The following is a 23,295-nucleotide window of genomic DNA, read 5'->3' as shown; positions in this document are numbered from 1 at the left end:
CTGAAAGTCAGTGGTTTCAAAAGGAAATTTTCTTAAAACTACAGATAACAAAAATTTAAATATGAAAGCATTCTAAAACAAAGAACACATCTGTATATTAAAAACAAAAACAAAAACAAAAACTGCCATTTACTTTTTACAAGACTGCCACAGACACATGAAGTTCTGCCCAGGTTTTCTCATTGGGTCTGCATGTTGACTGGATGCACTGAGTGGACAAGGTTGAGAACTGCTAGGCTGGCCCTGCACTTGTACAGCTGGTGAAGGTGGCATAGGAGTGTTCTGTGAAAAAGCACAAACACAGTCTGTGACATGACACTGAAAAACACTATTTTATAGTACAGTCTTGTAAGTTTGATAACAATAACCATGTACGTCTAAACATGAAATTTACATTTTGTAATTTTAAGTTAATTATTATCTTCAAAAGATTATTTTTACAATAACAGAAATATGACTCTTAATATAAAAACAGAAGCAAGATTACACATTGTTGTTACTATCATCAAATATATATGATTGTCTCTTGGTATCTGTAGACATTTAGTCCTTTATATAAGATGCCAAAGTACTTGCATATAACTGTGTATATCCTCTCATACACTTTATCATTTCTAGATTACTTACAATACCGAATACAACGTAAATTCTAGGTAAATACTTGCTATGCCATATTGTGTAGGAAATAATGACAAGAAAAAAATGAGCACATGTTCAGTCCAAAAGCATTTTTTTCTGAGTATTTTTGAGCCTAAGTTGATTCAATTATGGGTGTGGAACCCACAGACACAGGGGTAGACACTATTAATAAAAATTAAGACTTTTAGGTAGGAGCAACCCAATTATACATTTAAATGAAAATGCAATCCTTTAATTTGCTTATGTCTGTTCTTCCCAAGAATATGTTAATAGCAAATTACTTCTTTCAGTAATATAAAATGAAACAAACTATTTGATAAAAAGCAAAGAGAATTTCAGGCAATGGTTAATAATGACTGTTACAAACGTAAGTAAATTATCATAAACATTAAATAATTTGCAATAAAATGTCTAGTTTTTGAGGTTGCTAAATTATAGTTTTTATTGGTGTTATTGAGATCAAATCCAGGGCATTGTGCCTGCAAGGCAAGCACTCTACCGCTGAGCTACATTATCCAGCCTTGAGGTTTTTTTTTTATCTTGAGACAGGCTCTTCCTATGTAGCCCAGGTTGGCCTCAAACTTGCCGTGTGGTCCAGGCTCCTCCTGCATCCACCTCCCAGGCACTGGGAATGCAGAGACGTGCTACCATGCCTAGCTCAACTGTATTTGGGGGTGCGGGTGTAGCATGGGAGCTTGAATTCAGGACTTCACACTTGCTAGGCAGGTGCTGTGCAACCTGAGCCATGCACAGAGCCTTTATCAGCTCTAGTTATTTTTTAGGAAGGTTCTGAGTTTTTGCCTGGGGCCAGCCTTACATGGCCATCCTATTACCTATAGCCTCCCAAGTAGCTTGGAGCACAGTTGTTAAGATGGAGTCAATACTTTTTGCCTGGGCTGGCCTCTTGGACTGTGATCCTTCCATCTCCACCTCCCAAGCAGCTGGGATTAGAGGCATGAGCCACCACATGCAGCCTCTCATTATAGTTTTTTGGTTGTTTTTTGGGGTTTTGGTGGTACTGAAGTTTGAACTCAGGGCCTCAAACTTGCTAGGAAGGAGCTCTACCACTTGAGCCACTCCGCCAGGCCTTTTTTGTGTGGGCTATTTTTCAAGATTGGTCTCATAAACTATTTACCCAGGCTGGCTTCAAACAGTGATCCTCCTGATCTCTGCCTCCTGAATAACTAGGATTACAGACATTAGCCACCAGCACCCGGCTCATTATAACCTTTTGATGGATAATACCAGTAAAAGGAATGCAATTATAAAATGTAGTCCAGGCTGGCCTGGAACTCAAAATCCTACTGCCTCATCTCCTGAGTGTTGGTGTGCACCACTGTGTCCAGCACTATTTTCTTCTATATCTCATTCTTTCTCTCTGAAACAGTTCCTCTTGGGAGTGGTCACCAGAGAGGTGCATAAATAAGGGATGAAGGAGGAGGGTAAATATGGTGGATATTCTTTGTATATGTGTATAAAAACTGAACAATGAAACCTGTTGAAAGGTCTGGAAGGGGGAGATGAAGGAGAATGAGGGAGAATGATGGAGGGGTGAAGATACATTGTAAGCACATATATAAATGTCACAATGAAACCCCCTGGTATACTAATACATGCTAATTAAATTTTTTTTATAATGCACTTTTGAAGTACCCCAAAAGAAAATAATGATACTAAATTTCTTCTAGAAATGGAAGATCATATCAAGCATTCTATAGAACATTGTTTAAAGGCAGTAAATTAAAACACTGAAGAAAGACTGAAGGCATTTGTTCACTTATAAGGTAACACTGGAAATGGGTGTTAACACTGGAAATGGGTGAGCAAATGACAGCTAAGAATCTTAGATTAAAAACTGCCATTAGAAAAAGACAAAACACAAACATATAAAGCTGTATTAGTGTAATATACAAATGAAAAAATGAAGAAAATGTTGAAATAAAAATTCTTCCCAGAAATGAGAAATCATAGGAATTTTTGAGTTCTGGGGATATGACTGAAGTTATTTGTTATAACAGCGAGAAAATATACACATGTATGAAAAACAATGTAGGATAAAACACACATTATAGATATCATCAGTATCCAACTTGATATAACAGAACTCAAATTTTCAATCCTCCTTTTAACTACTCTTGTGACCTGGGCAACCTAATTACCTTCTCTGACCCTCGGTTTTCTTGTGAAGTAAAAATAATGTAAGTTTTTTTTTTTAATGGGACAGCAGTAAAATTACAAAAACTATACATGAAGAACCTAGCGGTACCTTCTCAATCAATGGCAATTACTACTATTATTACTGTGATAACATAGTAGTCCAGAGGGAAACCATATTTTAGGGATAATATAATGAGCTCAGTTTGAGGAGAGTGACCACGGAACCAACTAATGTCTATCAATAGAAATTAACACCGTAAACACTGATAGTCATTCATGTGCCATAAAACCTGAAGGTGAGAAAAAGCAAAGAGGGAGTTAAGGAAAATTATCACTACCATGATAATTAAAAAAAAAAAAAAAGAACTAGTCAAATTGCTTCCTGGAAATGAAAATACTGAATAAAAAATCTAGAAAACTCTAATAATTGAGTACCCAAGAGGATTAGTTCCAACCAAATATAAATCTGATAGCAAGTAAGCCATAATTTTAAAGGATACATTTATCAATATTTTAGACTTACTTTCCTAATTGGGACAAACTTTTATTTATTTTATTTTTATTTTTTGTAATTGTGGAACTCTTATCGGCATCACAGAAAATTTAGTTACAGGGAATCACATTGCAATCTAATCCCAAATGTTAGCAAGGGATGAGGCAAAGATGACTTAAATTAATCTAAGTTGTTAAATTAAAAATGAGTAAGAGGCAAATTAGTGAAGTACAATATGTAGAAAGGTTTTGGGTCCTAATTCAAATAAGCTGTTAGAATATTTTTTTTAAAAACTGGTATTAGGAAATATAAAGAAATTAATACTTTGTATAATTTGGTATCGTAGTTTTATTTATCTACTTAAAATTGTCAAGTTAAGAGAAACAAAAACTGAAGCATATGCAGTGAAATGAAGTAATGTTTGGCATTTGCTTTAAAGTAATTGTGTGGGTAATTGTGGAAGGGAATAGATAAAGTCAGAAAGGCAAAATGCTAATATTTAAAGCTAGGTAATGAATATGAGGGGGCTTACCAGTTATATTCTTGAATGACATATTTTTCAAAGTACCAATTAAATTAATCATGTTTTAAGAGTTAGGCTTTTGCATGAAAATGCAAAATAGGTTTGTTTTAGGTTCAGAAGCTTGCTTTCTCTTGATATCACTTCCTGTGAGTTGCCAGAGGATCAGCGACAGCCTAACTCAAACACAAATGTAACAGTAGGTTTGATGGCCTGTTTTCTGAATGATCAGCTATTGAGACATATTCTGTGCCACTGCTCTATTCTACTGAGAAAGCTAGCTAATTTTTCAAATTACAGTTGTTTTTTTAAAAAATCAAAGTGGAAAAGGCACAACTTCAGCAAGTGAATAGAAATGTAAAGCTACACAAAAGATGTCAAAGAATCCTGTCATTTCTTTTGTAACATTAGTGAACACAGTTTTATTTTTGGAAAAGACTGTTTTTTGTTAAGGTAAGTTATAATACTGCTACTCTTTATCATCTTTTCAAGAGTAAATCATGACTAAAAATTCTAGATACTTCTTAATAGTTTGAAGTAATACTCTTAAACCCTTACTAATATTAAAACTTTAAAAATATTTGAATAAGCCAGGCACTGGTGGCTCCTGTCTGTAATCCTACCTACTCAAGAGGCTTGTGGTTCAAAGCCAGCCTGAGCAAATAGTTCGCTCAGTATCTTGAAAATACTCAACACAAAACAGGGCTGGCACAGTGGCTCAAGTGGCAGAGTGCCTGCCTAGCAAGTATAAAAGTCCTAAAATCTAGTCTCATAAAAATAAGTTCTTAGCAGCAATGAAATATTGTGTTCAATTCTAGCTACATATTTTGAAAGCCAAGCAGAGCCAGTCAAAGTAAACAGGATGGTGAATAAAGCAGATACCATGCCATCTCAAGACAAACTGAAGTAACTGGTAAAAGGTACTCTCAAGAGATGAGAGCACAAATATTTAAAAACCTTGTAAGGAGCAAAAAAGATTAGACTCAGAAGCCATGTTTGGTGGTGCACGCCTGTAATCCCATCAATCAGGAGCCAGAGGCAGGAAGATTTCGAGTTCAAAGCCAAGCTGGGCTACAGAGTTTGAGGCCAGCTTAAACCACACAGCAAGACTCTGTCTCAAAAAAACATATTATACTTAGTCTGCATGTACATATTTACAGAACAGAATTGAGACTGTAATAGAAATCACCAAAAAAAAAAAAAAGAAAGAAAAAGATTTATGTAAGTTGTCCACTTCAACTATGATAAATGAGGTCTCTGGACAACATAATATCTCAGACTCGTGAGGTTCTAACATTCTCTCATTTTCTGAAACTATAGGTTGAATACCCTTAATACAAAAATCCAAAATATGAAATGCTCCAAAATGTGAAAATTTGTGAGTGCCAACATGACTCTATAAGCAGAAAATTTCACACCATAAGGCTGGTGGAATGGCTCAAGTGGTAGAGTGGCTGTTTAGCAAGTATGATGCCCTGAGGAGGAAGTGGCTCAAGCAGTGAAGTGCTTGTCTAACAAACTCGGGCTGAATTCAATTCCTCATATTACAAAACAAATACCCACCACCACCAAAAAAATCAGAGCCCCAAATGAAAAAACAATCCTCTGTTTCATGAACAAACTTATTAAAACTATTGTACAAAATTACCCATAGGTTATATAAGGGATATATGAAACATAAATGAATTTTGTGTTTAAAAGTGAATACTACCCTCAAGATATCTTATGATGTCTATGCAAATATTCCAAAATCTGAAACACTTTTGGTTTCCAGCATTTTGAATACGGGATATTAAAAATGTACCAATATTTTTCTTCTTATTAAGTACAAATGTAGATAGTAAGTACATACCCAGCTTGTTTTGTAAGCACTCATGGAAATATAAACAAAAAAGTTATGTCTAGTGGTAATGCCTTTCTTAGCTTTTACAATGTGCTACTGTTCTACAAATCTGAGCAAGACTCAAAAACACTGAAATGGTATCTTGTGGCCTTTTTCTAAAATGATCCCTATGGCTATGACTAAGTGCTGCCCCCTTGAGGCTACAGATCCATTTTCTAATGGAATGAGTAAATTTCTCAAGCCCCTTACTAAAGAAAGCAAGGGCCAAAGATAGCAACATTCAGTGTTCTACATCAGGAATGATTCACCTGTGAAGAATGGGGAACTGAGGCAAGGCACATATAAAATACCTTAAACAGGTATGTCCTTAAGCAAACTATTTTTATATACAAGAATTTTAACAAGTTATCCGATTTAACATTATGTTCAATATGTGTTTTGCATAATGCTAAAAGAATCTTTAGGTAAGTATCTGTAAGACCTTTTCATCTTTCATTAACATATATTTTAATATTTTCATCTGTAGTTTTTTTTTAATCTCCAAAAGATAGCAAGTAATGAGGCATCTGAAAATGGTACCTTGTATTACACTTGATATTTAACAGATTTAAAATCTGCTTTGAAGGAGGTATGATCTTTTTTTTTATTTGTAAAATACCCAGCTAAATACTATTTAAATACAAAGTCTGTGGTACAACATTTACTTTCACATAGTCTTTCTTGTTGCTATTTTTTAACATAATGAAATACAGCTGATTAACAGAGGTGAGAAGGAACAAAATCAATTTTAAAATGAAATAATAATGATATTAAGAAGAATTACCTATTGGCTCTGCTCAACAAGTACAATTCCAGCAGTCTTGCCAGCCCTGTGCATTCTGCCAGTCTAGAAGTTCCTTCCTGGGGACTAGTGCATCCTTAACATTCCTAAACCTCTGGAAATGGTGGTAACAATACATTTGGCTGAAAAATCACATTTAAAACCCTCTATTTTGGACCCCTTTAACCTACCAATTGAAATAATGAATAAAAAAGTATTAAACCAAGGTGTAAAATGCAACTCAAAAGGTATATAAAAAAATTTATGGAATCTGGGCAACAGTGGAAATGGTCTTCTATTAGCAGACTTTCAGAAGATCCAAAAGCCATCTTTAACAGTGGGTTTCTGTCTGTTCCCTATTTCTAGCTCATATAGGTACTTCATCTCATGTATGAAAACAAAATTATATTGTACCATTATGAGGACCCGACTATGTAGTAGGCACTTTGCTAAATGTCGTATGTAAGAAATCTGGTTTTTGAGGGTCCAGAGGAAGTGGTAGAGCACTTGCCTAGCATATGTGAAGCCCTGAGTTCAATCCCCAGCGCTTGAAAAAAAAAAATCCTGGTTTTTGATTTTCATAGCACCACGCACGCTATATCCCTTTTTCCTTGCACAGTTTTTAATTTCTGCATTCCAATACCAATTTTAGAAATAAAGAATGTAGGTATTTTATTATTTTTGTATTTACTTTCTTTTCAAATAAATTATATTCTTTGGGGGAGAATGCATAGCTTAGTACAGATTTTTCAGATTAGAAACAAAACATATTAATTTTAATGGACCGAATCACGTCCGTATGACTACTGTGCTATGTAAAGAGTTCTAGCATTAATGTACTAAAACAATCATCAAGTAGTACTAACACCCTTTATGCAATATTTCAATTAATCAAAAAATAAGACATGAAAAAAACTTTCTAGAACTTTGCAGAGAAATCTTTTGGAATAGTGGAGAAAAGTTAATGGGTTAAGTGCATAGGAGCTAGTTTCAGAAATATTTAGGGTTCAGTCCTGGCACCCCCTCATTGTAGTTGGTAACCTTGGGCAGGTTATTTAGTATCTTTAGACCTCATCTCTGAAATGGTAATAACAATTTTTGTCTAATAGGATTGCTGTGGGGGTAGAATGAGAAAATGCTTTAGTGCAAAGCCACTAAAAAGAGGTCTTAATCTCAGTATTATTATTCATTCTTTGTTATTGAATATCATTATTAAATATAACTACACTGGAAGATCTTAATCACACACAACAAGAGTTAACGAAACAACCCCATAGTAACAGAGTTTTCCTCTAATCTGGTTTGGTCTATTGTAACTATTTAGAGTTCCAACAGATTCCAAGAGGAAAAAAATAGGCACACAGTTGAGATGAAATGAGTACTAATTAAATATAAGAAAAATATAAAACCCTCAACTTATTGAATGTTTACTATATACTCAACATTGTACTATATTTAAGTGAAAAATTCAATTTGTGCAACCATTTGAGTAAAATCTAGTATTTAGTATTTTCTACCAATCACTCAGTATTACTGACATGTAAATACTAAGGAATGTACAACTTAGTTATTTTGAAATGTATTTAGGCAATAACAACATATATATTCAAATTCCATCATGCCCCAAGAGCAAAGTCCAACTTTATCCATTCATATGAAGAAAGATACGTATTAGTGGAAGAACTGGTTTGGATCAAGAGACTCTTCAATTTGTTCTTGCATCTTCCATTTGCTGTCCCCATACCTAGATTTGGTCCTAATGCCAACAGTGCTTGTACACCTGCTGTCACTGCTATAAGCTTAAAGAAGAAACCTAAACCAGGAGAGTGCTCGCAGAGTTGGCAATAGTCAAGGAGGGCTCTGGCAATATACTAAATTAGCAAAGACACAGTGAAAGAGAAGTGATCCAGGAAACAGTTGCTGGTGACTGGACAGTGACCCATGATTTCTTTGGAAGTAGCATGTAAGATTGTCTTTAAAAATCTTTACTGGCTGACTGGATGCTCAGTTCAGTACAACAGACCATAGAAAACACTTTTATTTATTACTAGGGCATGCAGAGATGAGATTTATCCTTCTGATAGGAAAAATCAGAAGACGACAGAAGAGGAAGGGAGTAAAAAAAACAGAGTATCAGAATACCTGAAACAAAATGAAATTATAAGTTAACTGTTTTGGGGGTAGTACTGGAATTTGAACTCAGGGGCTACGCTTGCCAGACAGGCACTCTACCACCTGAGCCACATCCCCAACCTAAGTAACACTTTTTTAAGAACAAAGGAGTTCGAGTGCTTCCCTAGCATGCTTGAGACCCTGGGTTCAATCCTTAGTACTGAAGAGGGGGAAAAAGGAATAAAGGAAACTAGTTTCATACATAAATTAACAACAAGAACATACTTTAATTTCCTTATGTGACTCATCCTTTTTACAAAAGGACTGTAAAAGGGGCCGCAACAACGCACACAAAATCAAATACAGAAATCCCCACTTGGAGTACTTTTAGGAAGTCCCCTTCATGCTGGGCAGTAAATTGAGAAAGGACACTAATATACATTTTTAAAATTCTTTAAAAGATATTAAACTAGCAACTGTTTAACAGACTGTTTCTACAGACCTGGATCTAAAGTAACAATAGTGAAAGAATCGTTAAGCCATAGGCTAAAGTTAACAACTGAAAACTGTTTTAATATTAAACCAGAAAAAGCAGAAAATTTGAGGATCAGTGAGCGGACATAACTTTTTTAAAGTGTGATATGGAAAAACCAGTGTATTCCCCCCCAAAATCCTATATACAGATGAGAATTTTACGAAAAGAGAAACATGACAGTAGCTGACTTACCTGTGGGACCACATTCTGTATGTATGTTGGTGGATGCTGCTGCTTTTGCTGAACAGCACTTTCTATTGCTACTTTAGCTACAGTGCTTGGATCTGCTCCTGCTGGCACTGCAACCATTGTGGCACTACAGCCAGCATTGTTGGGGTCACTGATTGTAACAATTCTAACTCCCACTTTATTTGGAATTCCTGTGACTGTTTCTCTATCAGTATCCTCTGCTGGTCTCTTCACAGTTTTGCATTCTGCTGTGCCATTTGTAGACCGAACATCAGATGATAGGGCAGAATGGGACACTCTTGATCCTGAGTGGGGAACTGCAATGATTTGATGCCCCTGTATAACAGAGGTTGTAGAATGTGGTGAGACAACTACACTTGGGCGTTGCTGAGGCACATCTGAATTCAAACTTGAAGCTAGAGGTCCATTAGGCAAATCAGTACCACTAAACTGCTGTGTTGCCACATTTGAAGCCTCTTGTATACTGCTCATAGATGGAGAACCACCCAAAGTTAATACAGGTCCATTAGAAATTCTTTCTAGTTGATCACCTTTGGCAGTATCATGCTGAGTGGCATCTAAAGTCCCTTGTGGTTCCACTGGAGATATCTCACCATTTCCTACATGATTGGAAGTTTTGTGATTTGGAATGTTTTTGCTTAAATGAGAACCATCTCCTTTATCAAAATCACATATTCCATTTACTAGGGGTTTTTTCACATCACTTTTGATGTCCTGCAAGTCTATTTGTTCTGAGTTCTGTTTTCCAGATGCTCCATTCTCACCTAATTCTAATGATGGCCCATTACTGATTAGTGAGCACGGATGAATCTCACTTTGAATTTTCCCTGAGTTTGAAGGAGGTAGACTTGAGTCACTGTACTTTCTCCCATTTAAAAGACTTCCCACCTGTATTTCATTTTCTTTTGTATCTCCATTGCTGGTGTTTGTGGTTACTCGTCGGCAGGACGGGTTCTCCATGACTTCGATTTTACGTTCATGAACATGTAAACCTGTTGCTTCCTTTGCTTCCTCCTCCTTTTGGCAGATTATTTTATCACCTTTGAATGGGGGAGTAGCAGTGATACATGATGATTGTCCAGCTGGAGATGCTTGAGTGGCTGGAAGGGTTTGCACCTGAAGTCCAACTCCTGCCTGTGTTCCGCTCATGGTAATACCTGCTGGAGCAATGAGCTGAGTTGCATTTCCCTGACTTACAGTTGCAGTTGCAAAACTTGTATTTGGCACAACTGTTATGGTTACCTGGTTGCCAGAAGTCCCTTGGAAAATGGTTGCTGGGCTATTTGAAATCAGTGGGCCTGGTAATATTTGTAAGTTTGAAATGGGCACAGTTTGCACTCCCCCTGTGGGTGGCATTGCACTTTGGACCAACTGAACATTTTGCTGCCCAACCAATAGCTGCTGAGCTGGAGTTTGCCCCTGTACTCCAAAACCAGCTGCTTGGTTATTGGCCACCTGATAGACCACCTGAGGGCTAGGAGCTCTTGCATTATTAGGGGGAGGAATCTGTGGAGCTGGGAGAATAAGCTTACCACCTGGAGTTGAAGGACCACGCTTTGGAAGCAGCAGCTGTTTTATCAAGCTTGACTCACCAGAAGCAGGCTGACCAACTCCTGCATTTGTCTGCTGAGGCTGAACTTGCATCTGAACTTGTTGTGGCTGCTGAACTTGTACCTGTACCTGCTGTGTTGGGGGTGCTGGTGAGTGCTGCTGCTGTTGCTGCCTTTTCACAGATAGCATTTGACTGACAGTAGGTGGTGGTCCCTGTGATTGAGGAGTAGAAGAAGATGGCATGGCAGTAGGGACTTGGTTATTAGTAGCTGGGACAGGTGATGGTGAAGAAGATGGAGTTATGTTTGGTTGTCCTGTTAGCTGAACTGTCTGACCAGCTGGAAGAGCTGCTGGATTAGCAAGAACAATTTGATGAATGGCTGGTGCATAAGTTTGACCTTGTTGAGCTGGCTGGCTTACAATCACTACACTTTGTTGGGTTGGCTGTTGTGGTTGTTGAATAGGCTGCTGTACCACTGTTGATGAAACTTGCTGAGAAGGAAGAGGTTTTGGTGCAATGTTCTGAAATCCTACTCTTGAAGGTTGTGGACTTGGAACACCAGCAATGGTAACCATTTGTCCTGTAGCTACCTGAAAATTCTGAACTGAAGTTGCTGAGACAATATTGGATGCAGAAGTTGTTACATACTGTGGGGGTGCTATGATAACAGTGTCTTGTGGCTGGCTACTAGCTGATGTCTGTTGAGATGAAGTTTGCACAGGTTGGGGTGATGTGGTGATTAACTGTTGACCCTGTGAAACTGTAGATGTACATGCTGGTATATTCTGTACTCTGCCAAATAAATGACTCTGTGAGACAGTTTGCTGAATTACTGTAACAGGAGTGCCTGAAGGTATTTGTCCTGGTACCACTGTGTGTAATGGAGATGGTTGTGGAATTACAGGTGGATGGTGAAGCAATGCCTGAGAATTCACAACTGTAACAGGCTGTGGCCCTGTACTATGATTCTGAACCACAGAACTCTGTGCAGGTCCTCCTCCAACAGCAATACTAACAGGAACTGCTGTCTGGGGTATAGAATTCTGGATTACTGTAGCCTTAACAACTTCACAAGGAATTGGAGCTTTATTTTGAATGACTGTCACTGGAGCATTTTGTTGCTGGTGGGTATGAACTGAAGGATTTGGTGGAATTCTTGAAACAGTCTGTGCCACAGTATGAACACCTTGTACTGGAAAGGACATTTGTGTTGCAGTCAAACTTGAAGACTGGTTGGTTACAGGAGTCCTCTGAAAATGATTTCCTACAGTTTGTGATCCATGAGGGATTCCTGTGAATACCGAGAAAAAAGCCAAAATTTTAAATGAAATGACTTAAAAGTTCTAAGTAGGAATTATTTTACTTAATACAAGAAAAAATGGTTTTAATAAATTAACATCCTTCAAGTGGTAGACCACCTGCCTCACAACTGTGAGGCCCTGAGTTCAAACCCCTATACAGTCAGAAAAAGAAATTAACAACCAACAACTCTGAATCATATAAATATACTAAGAGACCAAGTAAAAAAATGCTACAGGGAAAAACAAGGCAAAGTTATACATTTTAAATGTATATATAATAGATATTGCTCATTCAGTTTATTATAATAGCAATAATTAGTACATATTAAAGAATAAAAGGTAGGCATGGTACTCAGGAGGCAGAGCCAGGATAGGCTACATTGTGAAACACATCTGGAAAGGAGAAGGGAAGGGAAGGACAGGGAGGGGGAGGGAAGGGAGGGGAGAGGAGAGGACAGAGAAAAAAGAAAACCACCACCACTAAAAACACATTAAAAAATAATACCTGCCGGTGAAGGAGTTGGAGACACATCAGGAACAGAATCAACACGAACAACAGGAGTAGAAACTGGTTGCTGCTGATAGTACATCTGAATAGGAAGTGGTATAGCCCTCCGTTTCACTCCTACCACATGAATATGTGCCTGCCCATTGTTACTGGTATCCTCCACTCTCTTCACTGTATGATTTGGAAAGACTGTTCTGTAAAGTAATTCATACTCAGTTAGTTATGGTAACTAGCACGTTAACCAAAAAACACTGGCTTCTAACATTTAAATGACCATTGGCACTGTATTTACTACTTATGTATGAACAAGTGTGAGTCCTATCATTGTATTTTGCAAAGGTGGGAAACAGAGAAATATAGATTAATTCTCCAATTTAGAAAATCTTTAGCATCAATGTTGTTGAGTTTTAAGCAATTTCACTACATAAGTCATTTAAAGATATCAATTTTATGAACCTAGCAAAATATCAAATATTTGTTATCTGAAGACACAAGTATTAATTATAGACTATTATTCAAGATTAAAAGGAACCAATGTCTTCTATGTGCAAAAGTAGGTAGGAAAAAAAATAAAACTTCTTTTCTATTTTTCATAAATGCTACCACACAAATTCTAATGCCTTTTATTTAAACTAGTATCTACTCATGAAATTTCAAGTAACAGAAACATTTAAAAATAGATAGATACTTGGTATTTTCTCTAAAGACCAAGAGGGTTATAAGTCATGTAAATGAATTTTATTTAAAGAACTATGCATCCTACCTAAGACATTTATAAAATCCAGTTGATGTGAGGATTCCACCACGAGCTAATTTACTACAAGTTGAGAGGTATTCAGAATACATTTCTGCTCGAGAGACAGAACAGTCTGGATTTACTTCAAAATGAGCATTCAGCCTAGAAGAGAAGAAAAGTAAAGGCATTATATAATATACTATAAAAAAGTTCATACTTAAATATACTAAATCTATTTGAAGGCAGTATGTTATAAATTAATAATTATAACTAATTATTTTTCACTACCTCATATATTAGTAGCAAAAGTACATGCTAGGTTTTAGATAAATGAAATAAAAACAGATTAACTACTTAATCACACTTGTTGTAGTGTTAAAAATATCGTTAAGAACAAACATAAAAACTATTCACATGCCGGCAAAAGCATAGTTGGTCTGTTGGCAACAAATGTCTTTAAGAAGTAGTTTTACTTAGTGAATATCTATTTGAGTTCCTGTATGTAATAATCATGATGTGACAGGACATGTTGTGTTGGAGTAGAGGAAGACAGTGGAAAAAATGGACTAAGGTTAAACTTTTCTTAGCTCTTGGATCAAATTCCTTCAGAAAAAGTTACCAAAGATTCCAAACTACTCCCTGAAACAATACTTCCTATAGTGTACATTCCTTTTTCCTCATTTAAAAAACAATTCTATTTGCTAGCTTGTTTCAAACTAATACAAACTTCAGTTTCTCTTTTACTCAAAGTAACTTATCTACAAGTTAGGATTCGAGGCCTATTTATCTTTATAGATCTCTTTTCAAAACTCACTATGCATAATAGGCCAACGAAGTTGTTTCTTATAAATTTAATCAAATAATAATTATGATAAAATAATTATAAAATAATTCTCTTCCCCTCTCCAAGAAGTGGCAGAAATGTGAACTTGGATTTGTAAGAAAATAAATCTATGCCACACACATGCACACACACACACACTTTACTGTAGTTTTGGAACATGATCTTTGAAACTTTCATAATCCTCTCTAAACCAAGATTTCAAAAAGGGTAGGGGAAAAAAAACCCCATCATTTTGGTTGCAGGGTAGAAGGCAAAATTTTCCAAGTATTATTGGAAGAGATTCCTCAAGTATAAGGGATTAATGTGTAAAAACAGAGAAGGTGGAAAAAAACACAAATAATTAGAGATATTTAAAACCATAACCATGAAGTAGAAAAGTTTAGAGAGAACTGTCATAGGAACAAAGACATGAAAACACCAAAATATGGAACACAGTGATAGGAGCATGGAGACAAATAATGGTAGAGAATGAGAGATAAGGGATCAAGGAAAGAAATTTTTTTAAATATTTCATTGGAAAATGATTTCATACTGCAATCTGTTAATCTTCTAAAGAACTTAAATTTCTTCATAAGTAATGTTTAGGCAACTAACCATGACAAAATGAAATCTTAATGATACTACGTTTTTTGAGATATGACTACTCAGTCTTCATGAAGATATTATTATCAAGTTGCTATGTTAAGGTAGTCAATGGCTATGCTCACCATTTATTAATTTCCCCTCACTACTCACAAAAAGGGAAAATTAACTATCAATTAATTAAGAGGTTTTTCTCTAAGCTGGGCATGGTGGGGTCTTTCTGTAATCCCTGCATTTGGGAGACTAAGGTAGGAAGACTGTGAGTTTGAGGCCAGCCAGCCTGAGCTATATAGTGAGATCCTATCTCAAAAAAACAAAGGTTTTGTTTTAGATGGAAAACAAGAGAAATTTCAACAAAACTTGGTTTTATGTTGCTAAAAATCAGTCCAGTTCGGTTTTAACAAAATATTAATTATAGAAGAGCAAACTTTGCAATCAAATTATTTTTTACAGTGAAAGATAACATTTTAACACAAATGTTACTCCAAAAAAAGAGTTAAATGGTATAATTTAACTAAATTCTGGTCAGGCAATTTCAATTCTGAAATTTTTGATAAAATATTTTTCTTTCAAACGATGTCAAAATACAGGTGTAGTGATTTAAAATTGCCCTTTCTTGATATAAATTATATCCTACTCTAACTAAAAGAAAATACATAATAAAACATTCTGGATGACTACTGAAAGCATTTCTTGTTTTATTTTGCTTTATTCTTCCACAGGGATAAAGCCTTAATAGAAATAAACCACTTACCACTGACAAGCAAACTTCTCACTATCTATTTCCACTATTCCTGGAGGTGGAGCAACATGCTGTGCTACAACTGCTCTGGAAGCTAAAGAAAGAAATACATTAGCTACAACATTTTTACAAGTTCAGTTACTGTATTCCATATTTAGTTCATGGACATTGAACCAATTAATATTCACAATGAATACCTTTTTAAAAGGTATATAAACATACAAAAATATACAAATTTGAGAAAAAAAATTAATATAAATGGAGCAATTTTACCAGCCACTATCTTGGACGCTTCATATTTTAACATCAGAATCACTCAAATAATAATAATATGGATGATTTAGCTAATAATGTAGACTATGTTTCCTATGGACTAGACATTGACTAAATACTTGACATATATTATCTTCCCTAATTCTTCTGTGAAGTAGAACAGATAAGAAAATTACGACTCAAAGTGATTAAAACAGGACAAAGAACTTTGTGGTGGAGTACATCATTAGCATGTGGGAGGCCCCAAGTTTAATCATCAGAATGCCCCTCCCCATAAAAATAGCTTTTACAGATTCTGTGCCAGATGGTTTTTTATATATTACATAGGGCATATCTTCAGTGCGAAGATTTTCTAAAAATGTATTCAAAGTACATGATATAAAGCACTTCATAATGGTCAAAAACTACTGAAATGTAGTAACTGAATATTGAATATTTCAATTTTCCTAAGCCAAGAGTCCTCAAAGTATAGTAGCATTAGCACCTCACAATGAACTATTAGAAATGAAAAATCCTAGGTCCCACGTCATTGGGAACCTCAGAGACTATGGACCCTAGGAATCTTTATATAAGCCCATCAGGTGATTCTGATTCACTCTGGATTTTCACAACCATTGCGCTAAAACGTCTCTATTCTTCAATATCAGGTTATAGAGGTGCCTCTAAGTAAAAAAGTAGCAAACAAAATTTACAGTCAATTTTCTTAATTATTTTTATATACTTTCCAGAAACATAAATAAAATCTATCTAAAGAGTTGGGGGCATGGCTCAAGTGAAAGACTGCCTGCCTAACACGTGCAAGCCCCCGAGATCAAACCCCAGTACCACCAAAAAATAAAAAATAAAGAGTGGGCAATGAATATTCTCACAAATCAGGCACTTGATAATTCTTTGATTTTCAACAAAAAACAATTCCTCAAAAAAAAAAAAAAAAAGAAGAACTCTAATGGTCAGATGATTACTAAACATAAGCTTAAAACTTTTTTGGATAATTCTGAAGAAGTTCAAAGAACTACAAACTCAAATTGTTACCATGAATCCCTTCATATAATGAATATATCCTAATAAAAAATTTATATAAGAAAAGAATTACAAATTCAATCCTCATCTAGTTATTCATATGAATTAAGATTTTTTCAATTAATACCTATAAGGAGAGAAATTTGGGATTGAATTGATATTTATTGCTAGAATGAAACTGGAATAAACCATACTCACTGACGAATACAGTAGATTAATAGTGTCTAGAGAATTAGTGAGGAAGTCTTCTATCTCATTAAGATAGTCACTTCCAATAATTTTACTTTTTGCTTAAGTATTCATAAAACCTTATAATGTATTTGTTATTGTTTGATGTACCATTTATAACTAAAACCTGCAATGATAAATTTTTAAACATTTAGCAAGGAGCCATTTGCTCACACCTATAATCCTAGCTACTCAGGAGGCAGAGATCAGAAGGAGAGAGGTTTAAAGCCAGCCCGGAAAATACCCAGAACAACAACAACAAAAAAGGCTGGCGGATTGGCTCAATAGAACTTATAGAAAAAAGTTCACACTTCATAGGAAAAAAAACCACTTAGAACTTTATAGAATAAGGAATTATTAAAAAAAAAAACCTTTAGAAGTCTATTTTATAGTTTAACAGAATAAGGTGGTGAATAAACAAGTACAAAGTATAAAATGAATTACAATAGCACAAAATTCTTTAAGGACACTGGAATGAAGGCAAGGTAAAAAAGGGGTATTATAAAATTTCTGATGTTGAAGAGTTTGTGTGTATGGTGTGAGGTGCTGGGGATTAACCTCAGGGTCATGTGCATTGTACTCTGCAATGCAGCTACACAGCAGCCCACTATGTATATATTTTTGGCAGTACTGGGGGTTGAAATCAGGGCCTCTAACTTGTTAGGCAGGCACTATGTACCACCTGAGCAACCCCTTCAGCCCAACATGTATTTTTGAAATGGATGGTGGTATCAAGATTCCAAGGACTATAAAACCATTATAATTATTTAACTTTAAAAAGCCAGTTTAACATCTATCAAGAAAACATATTCTTTGAGCTAATTAAATCATGATGAAATCTGGATGCTAATCTAAAAACAAAAAGGTAAATCAAAAGCTTTCATAATAAAAGGAAGGGCAAAAAATTTTGAGTATGACTATTGCATAGAGAACAACATTAAACTATAGAGGGGAAAAAATCAAACTACAAAGAATAACTACTCAAACAATTTAAAGATGTTATTCAGAGTGAGCATAAGTAATAAAGTGTTCTTCAGCTTGAAAATTAACTTCTAGAGACCTGTTTTTATCTCTATCAATGAATTGCTATATAAATGAATAGGCCACAAACTCTCAATGTTTAATTTTGTCCATTTGCCAAAGGAGGACCAAATCATAGGTCAGAGCATTGGGTTCATCTGTTGAGGTCAAAAGAACTGTTAAGATTAAAGGTCTTAAGGCAAAAATAGTAATTCTCTTCTATTTAGTTATAAATAGTACATAGATATTCTCATTGAATATCCCTCAAATGGCTCAATATAGTTCAGTGTTATTCACTGACAATTTATCAACTCCTGTAACTCTCCGTTAGACACTATTTCTCTGTGCCTCAATTAATTTTATTATCAATTTCTTCTTTCAGGATAAAAACACATCCTCAATACCCACTTAACTGACAACATGATTTGTTTCATTTCTCTATCAATGCTGACAAACCATTTATATTCTGACTGAAGGTTATTATGCATTTGTGGCAAATTTGTTTTGTATTGCTTTTTGAGACAAGGTCTCACTATGTAGCCCAGGCTAGACTTGAACTCGTGATCCTCCTGCCTCAGTTTCCCAAGTGCTGGTATTAGAGGCAAGCAGCACCATACCCAGCTTATGCAACTGCTGTTTAACAATTATTGCCTATGGGTGAAAGTTCATTGAGTTTACTGGCAATCAAAATTGCTTTTTTTTTTTTCCTTTTATTATTTGTTCAGTTCTGTTAAATGGACATGTGGTACAACATTACCAAATATTTAGAAAGACATATGGAAATCAATGAAATAGGTGAGATATATATATATATATATATATATATATATATATGTATATATATTACATACATTGCATAAATAGAGTATATAATTTTAATACTACGAATTGGAAGAGAACAGAGTTTGGGATCATAACTAAATGCGAGAAAAGATAGCTGGCAAGATATGAATCTGAATTGACACTGGTTAATTTGAAGAGACCACAGTATTTGTGAAGACTCAAAAAGATATGGTGAATAGATAAATGTGATAATGATTAAGGATAATGAAATTTTTGGTTTGAGGGAGGATAAGAAAGACCTGAATGTATTTGTACCTGAAAAGAAGCAGCAAAGAAAGAAAGAGAGGTTTAGAATAAGAGAACAAGGATGGAAAAGAATGGTGTTTAAAGCACAGAAATTAGCATCAGAAGAAATTAGTATCTCTTCTTGGGACAAAGTTAAGTTGAAGGAGAAAGAGTTCAGATGCTAGTAAGTTTGTAAGTGAAGAGGTAAGAAAAAGTAGAGCAAAATCATTCTATATAGCCTTCATACCAATGAATTACAAAGTGAGAGGTGAGAGCAACTGGGAAAACAGCATCTTTCATTCAAAAGTGTAAGAAAAGAGAAGTGTCTCTGAGGTAGGATGAGGTGAGAGGGAAGAAGTGGAAGGGGACGTGAAGTAAAAGCTGGATTAGCTTTTGTTAGGACAAATGGAAGTATAGAAAGATTCTACATAAAGGCTGAATTTGCTAAAATATAAAAATGATGGCTCAGAATGAGCAAAGAGAAAGAATTCTAAGGACTGACAAGAGACTGCTTATTAGGCAGGTATGTACTAAAATTCAAGATATTTGAGTTAAACAGAATTGAGCCAAGGGACTCCAGAAAAGGTACACATGTAGGAATACATAATTGTGTAAGTGTGTGCATGTATACACACGTCTGCTCCTAGGGTCTGATTCTGTGATGTTGGGCCAGGACTTGGGGGTATTAGACTTAGGTATCCTAATCATCATCTGCGAGAATTTATCCATTTTCCATCACCAAAAATCATAAATAATAAGCCCACTGGTACATTAACTGCTCACACAGTTTTCAATACCTAATCCTCACATTTCTCTAAATACTTCTCAACTTGATTTCTCTATTATTCTCCCTCCACGCTTACATTGATCTTGCTACTCTGGAATGTAAAATATCTAAGAACTTAAAATATGTAACTAAATTTTTCTTTTGCCTACTCTATTATAAAACACCACTTCTTGGTAATGCATATTTGAATTATCCTTAGTATTAAATCTTACATTCTAGTAAGCATACTGAAAAAAAAAATATGTAAAATCACTAACCTGGGGAAGATGCTACATGGGTCTGTGTTTGGACCTGCTCTATAGCTTGTGGCCTAATTTCAGATAAAACTTGACTGGAGCTTGGATGTTCGACGAGTTTTACTGCAGCTAATGCATCAGGGCCAAACATCTGAATATCCATAGAAACCAGACAGACTAACATGTCTAAAATAAATGAAAAAGAAACCAGTAGTTATTAGCAAATAAGTATTATAAAACAATGTCATCTCTAGAGAATACATGTTGTACAGATTATTGTTTCTCAAATGCTGGTCCATGAATCATTGTGTATTTGAATTACCTGTGAATCTTTAAAAAAATATTTTTTGTTTTGTTTTAAAAACTCAAGTCTCTGATGTAGTAGCTCTGGGGTGGGGACAAGAAATCTAAATTTTAAGTAAGCTTCATAATTTTGATGTGTAGCCAGATTTAGGAATTATTGATATAGAAAGTGACATCTTAATTTCTTGATAATAACAACTTTCAAGCTAAATCTTTTATTAACTCAGATTTTAGTCTTTACTTCAAGAAAGACACCATTTTTATCTGAGTAAAATGTTTATAATATGGAATACTTCCATATTTTTGTTTAAAACTGATAACCCTAAAGGAATGAATTCACTGATCATAAGGACAGCACCAGTCCCAACATCTTACAGAAATAGAAGGAAGCTCATTTCACTCCAAAAAGTGAAATACTAGTAGTAGCTGACCATTTGAAAATGGAAAGACTGACTTTCAAAGAGTCAGACATAGACAGCAGTTTCGTCACTTTAATATTTTATATATAATAATAGATATAAAAAGAAGGAATAGCGATTACTGATAGACACCCAATCCTGTTAGCAACATGAAAACAGGCAACACTGAAAACAGGCAAAAAAAGATAATGCAAACAAATGGTCTAAGGGGGTGTAATGACTCCTTAAAATTAAACCAAAAAAATCCACAAATATCAAAGTTTTTATATAGTACCATATTAAGTATTTTTCCTCTATAAAGAAAATGATTTAGAAGATTTGCAGTCTAGTCTTACCTATGCTCTTTTCTACTTTTGCAATTTTCGTGCAAGCAACATCTCCCATTTCAGTGAGCATGTATAGCACCTCAAGGGTTGAGATTACGAGCAGCACATCAGGTAAAGTGAGATGACAAATGATCTCTCTATATGAATCTTGATCCACATATTCACAAATTAAAACACCATTATCTTCTGCTTTGCAAAGATTTCCCAAAATTTCCATGCCTAAAAAACATACACACATATATTATGGTTTTTTTTTCAAACAAATGATAAGGTCTGTCTACTTTAAAAAATGAGTACTCACCCCTCATTTTTAAAAATCTATCCCTTGACATTAGGCATTTTGTAACAGTATGAAACATCAGATGAGTAGTTTTGAAATCAACAGGGTCCAATAAAAGCTGGAAAAAAAGAAAAATTATCACTGATGTTTCAAATTTAATAAAAGTGAACAAGACAGCCCTGTATTACTTATAAAAATGTAACCATTGTAAGAACAGTTATCACTAAATTTAAAGCATCATTTCAAATATTTCTTTTACTCCACCCATGTATGGCACTTCTGTAACACCATTTTTAGTAACAAATACATGAAACCCTTCAAAATCGTATAAACATAAGTAACTACAGAAGACCACACCTGAAAATTTTAAAGTAAATGTTGCAAACAATAAAAACTATTTTTAAGGTACTGTTACATGCTTACCTCAGCTGCAATATTTCCTAATGTGTCAAGGCCTAATTGCCTTAAAGAAATAAAATGACTATGTGCAGAAAGTAATAGGAAACGAAGACAGGTACGGTTAGCTGCCAAGAGCTTAACATTGCCCTCCTCAAAGGAAAGATTTCGCAAAATCACTGCAATCTGAAGTACCCGCTGTCCTTCAATATCATTAATGCCCAGCTTTCGAGGTGGGTGAAATAAAGATTCCCAAATCCATTCTCCTGATGTACCTTCTGCAATAGAAAACACAAAATGCACTTAAATTGACATTTCACTTAATGTTACTGCTATTTCAAAATTACTTAATGATTGTACTTTCATTAACTTACCATGAGACTTGTTTCTGTCAGATATGAGGTCACGTACTTCACTATCATCAACAATGTCTTTCCAAAACTGTAATAAGAAATGATTATTCTAAATGCTAATGATTTGAAACAACTCTTCTATTACTACAGAAAGTCACATATAATACAAAAATACAGTATTTCTACACTTTTAAGTTTGTGTGGATACAATTTCACTCAATAAATTTACATCTTTGGTATAAATATTTGATTTCCTATGTATTAAGTATAATAAGATATAAATATATATGGATATAAATATATACATGGATAAAAAAATATATATGATTAGTGGGTCTTAACCCAGGGGCCAGTGAACCCTATTAAGGTCTCTGAAAGAAATGAGAACATTTGTGAATGTGAATGGGGAAAAAAGATATATTGATGTGTGCTAAAATTTCATTGTTTCTCATACAACAGGTATTTTCAAAATACTTTTTAAAGCTATTGAAGATACTGATTTATGCAGACTAATATTTGAAAATTGTGGGAGGTATTAATTTCACATTTAAATTGCACATGATCCCAATATTCCCATTTACAGACACTTCTGAGTGGTGAAGTTTTGGTTTCTAGTATTCTGTATTTATAAACCATACTGAGCTCTGTAAGTGGAAGGACATGAGTCAAAATTCACCGAATTGTTTAATAATCTTTTTCAAGCTAAAAATCACATGCCTTTATACTAATATATCTTACAAAAATGAACTCTGCCTATGTCACTTAATACTATTAAAGAATCACTGGAACTATTCATGTTTTAATCCTAACATTATGATGTATCTATTCCAGAATAATAGATTTTTAAAATCAAAGTGGTTTTGCATTTAAAGCCACTTAGTCTAAGAGATTCAAGTCTTCAAGAGACCACCAAAGGGATCCACTGCATGCATGTACACAGACCACACATACACCCCTATGATAAATGTTTTGTAACAATAAAAAAGAATTAG

The 23,295-nt window shown here is 34.8% G+C and overlaps 1 protein-coding gene across 2 annotated transcripts in view; it reads right to left on the bottom strand.

Annotated features, from left to right (window-relative positions):
• Arid2 (AT-rich interaction domain 2) overlaps positions 1-23,295 on the bottom strand; it is a 146,155-nt gene that overhangs the window by 32,647 nt on the left and 90,213 nt on the right. For both annotated transcript variants that reach the window (XM_020180477.2, XM_074083213.1), the window contains exons 7-16: positions 22,325-22,391; positions 21,978-22,228; positions 21,576-21,672; positions 21,284-21,493; positions 20,248-20,412; positions 15,607-15,688; positions 13,454-13,588; positions 12,688-12,884; positions 9,312-12,172; positions 134-282 (exon numbers count right to left, since the gene is read on the bottom strand). In XM_020180477.2, the coding sequence (XP_020036066.1) occupies positions 134-282; positions 9,312-12,172; positions 12,688-12,884; positions 13,454-13,588; positions 15,607-15,688; positions 20,248-20,412; positions 21,284-21,493; positions 21,576-21,672; positions 21,978-22,228; positions 22,325-22,391 (4,214 nt within the window). The remainder of the gene's footprint in view (positions 1-133; positions 283-9,311; positions 12,173-12,687; positions 12,885-13,453; positions 13,589-15,606; positions 15,689-20,247; positions 20,413-21,283; positions 21,494-21,575; positions 21,673-21,977; positions 22,229-22,324; positions 22,392-23,295) is intronic.

The sequence above is a fragment of the Castor canadensis genome, chromosome 8 (genome assembly GCF_047511655.1).
Source record: "Castor canadensis chromosome 8, mCasCan1.hap1v2, whole genome shotgun sequence".
NCBI classification, from domain to species: Eukaryota; Metazoa; Chordata; class Mammalia; order Rodentia; family Castoridae; genus Castor; species Castor canadensis.
The sequence above is the reverse complement of the archived record's forward strand: the minus strand, read 5'-3'. Positions and strand labels throughout refer to the sequence as shown.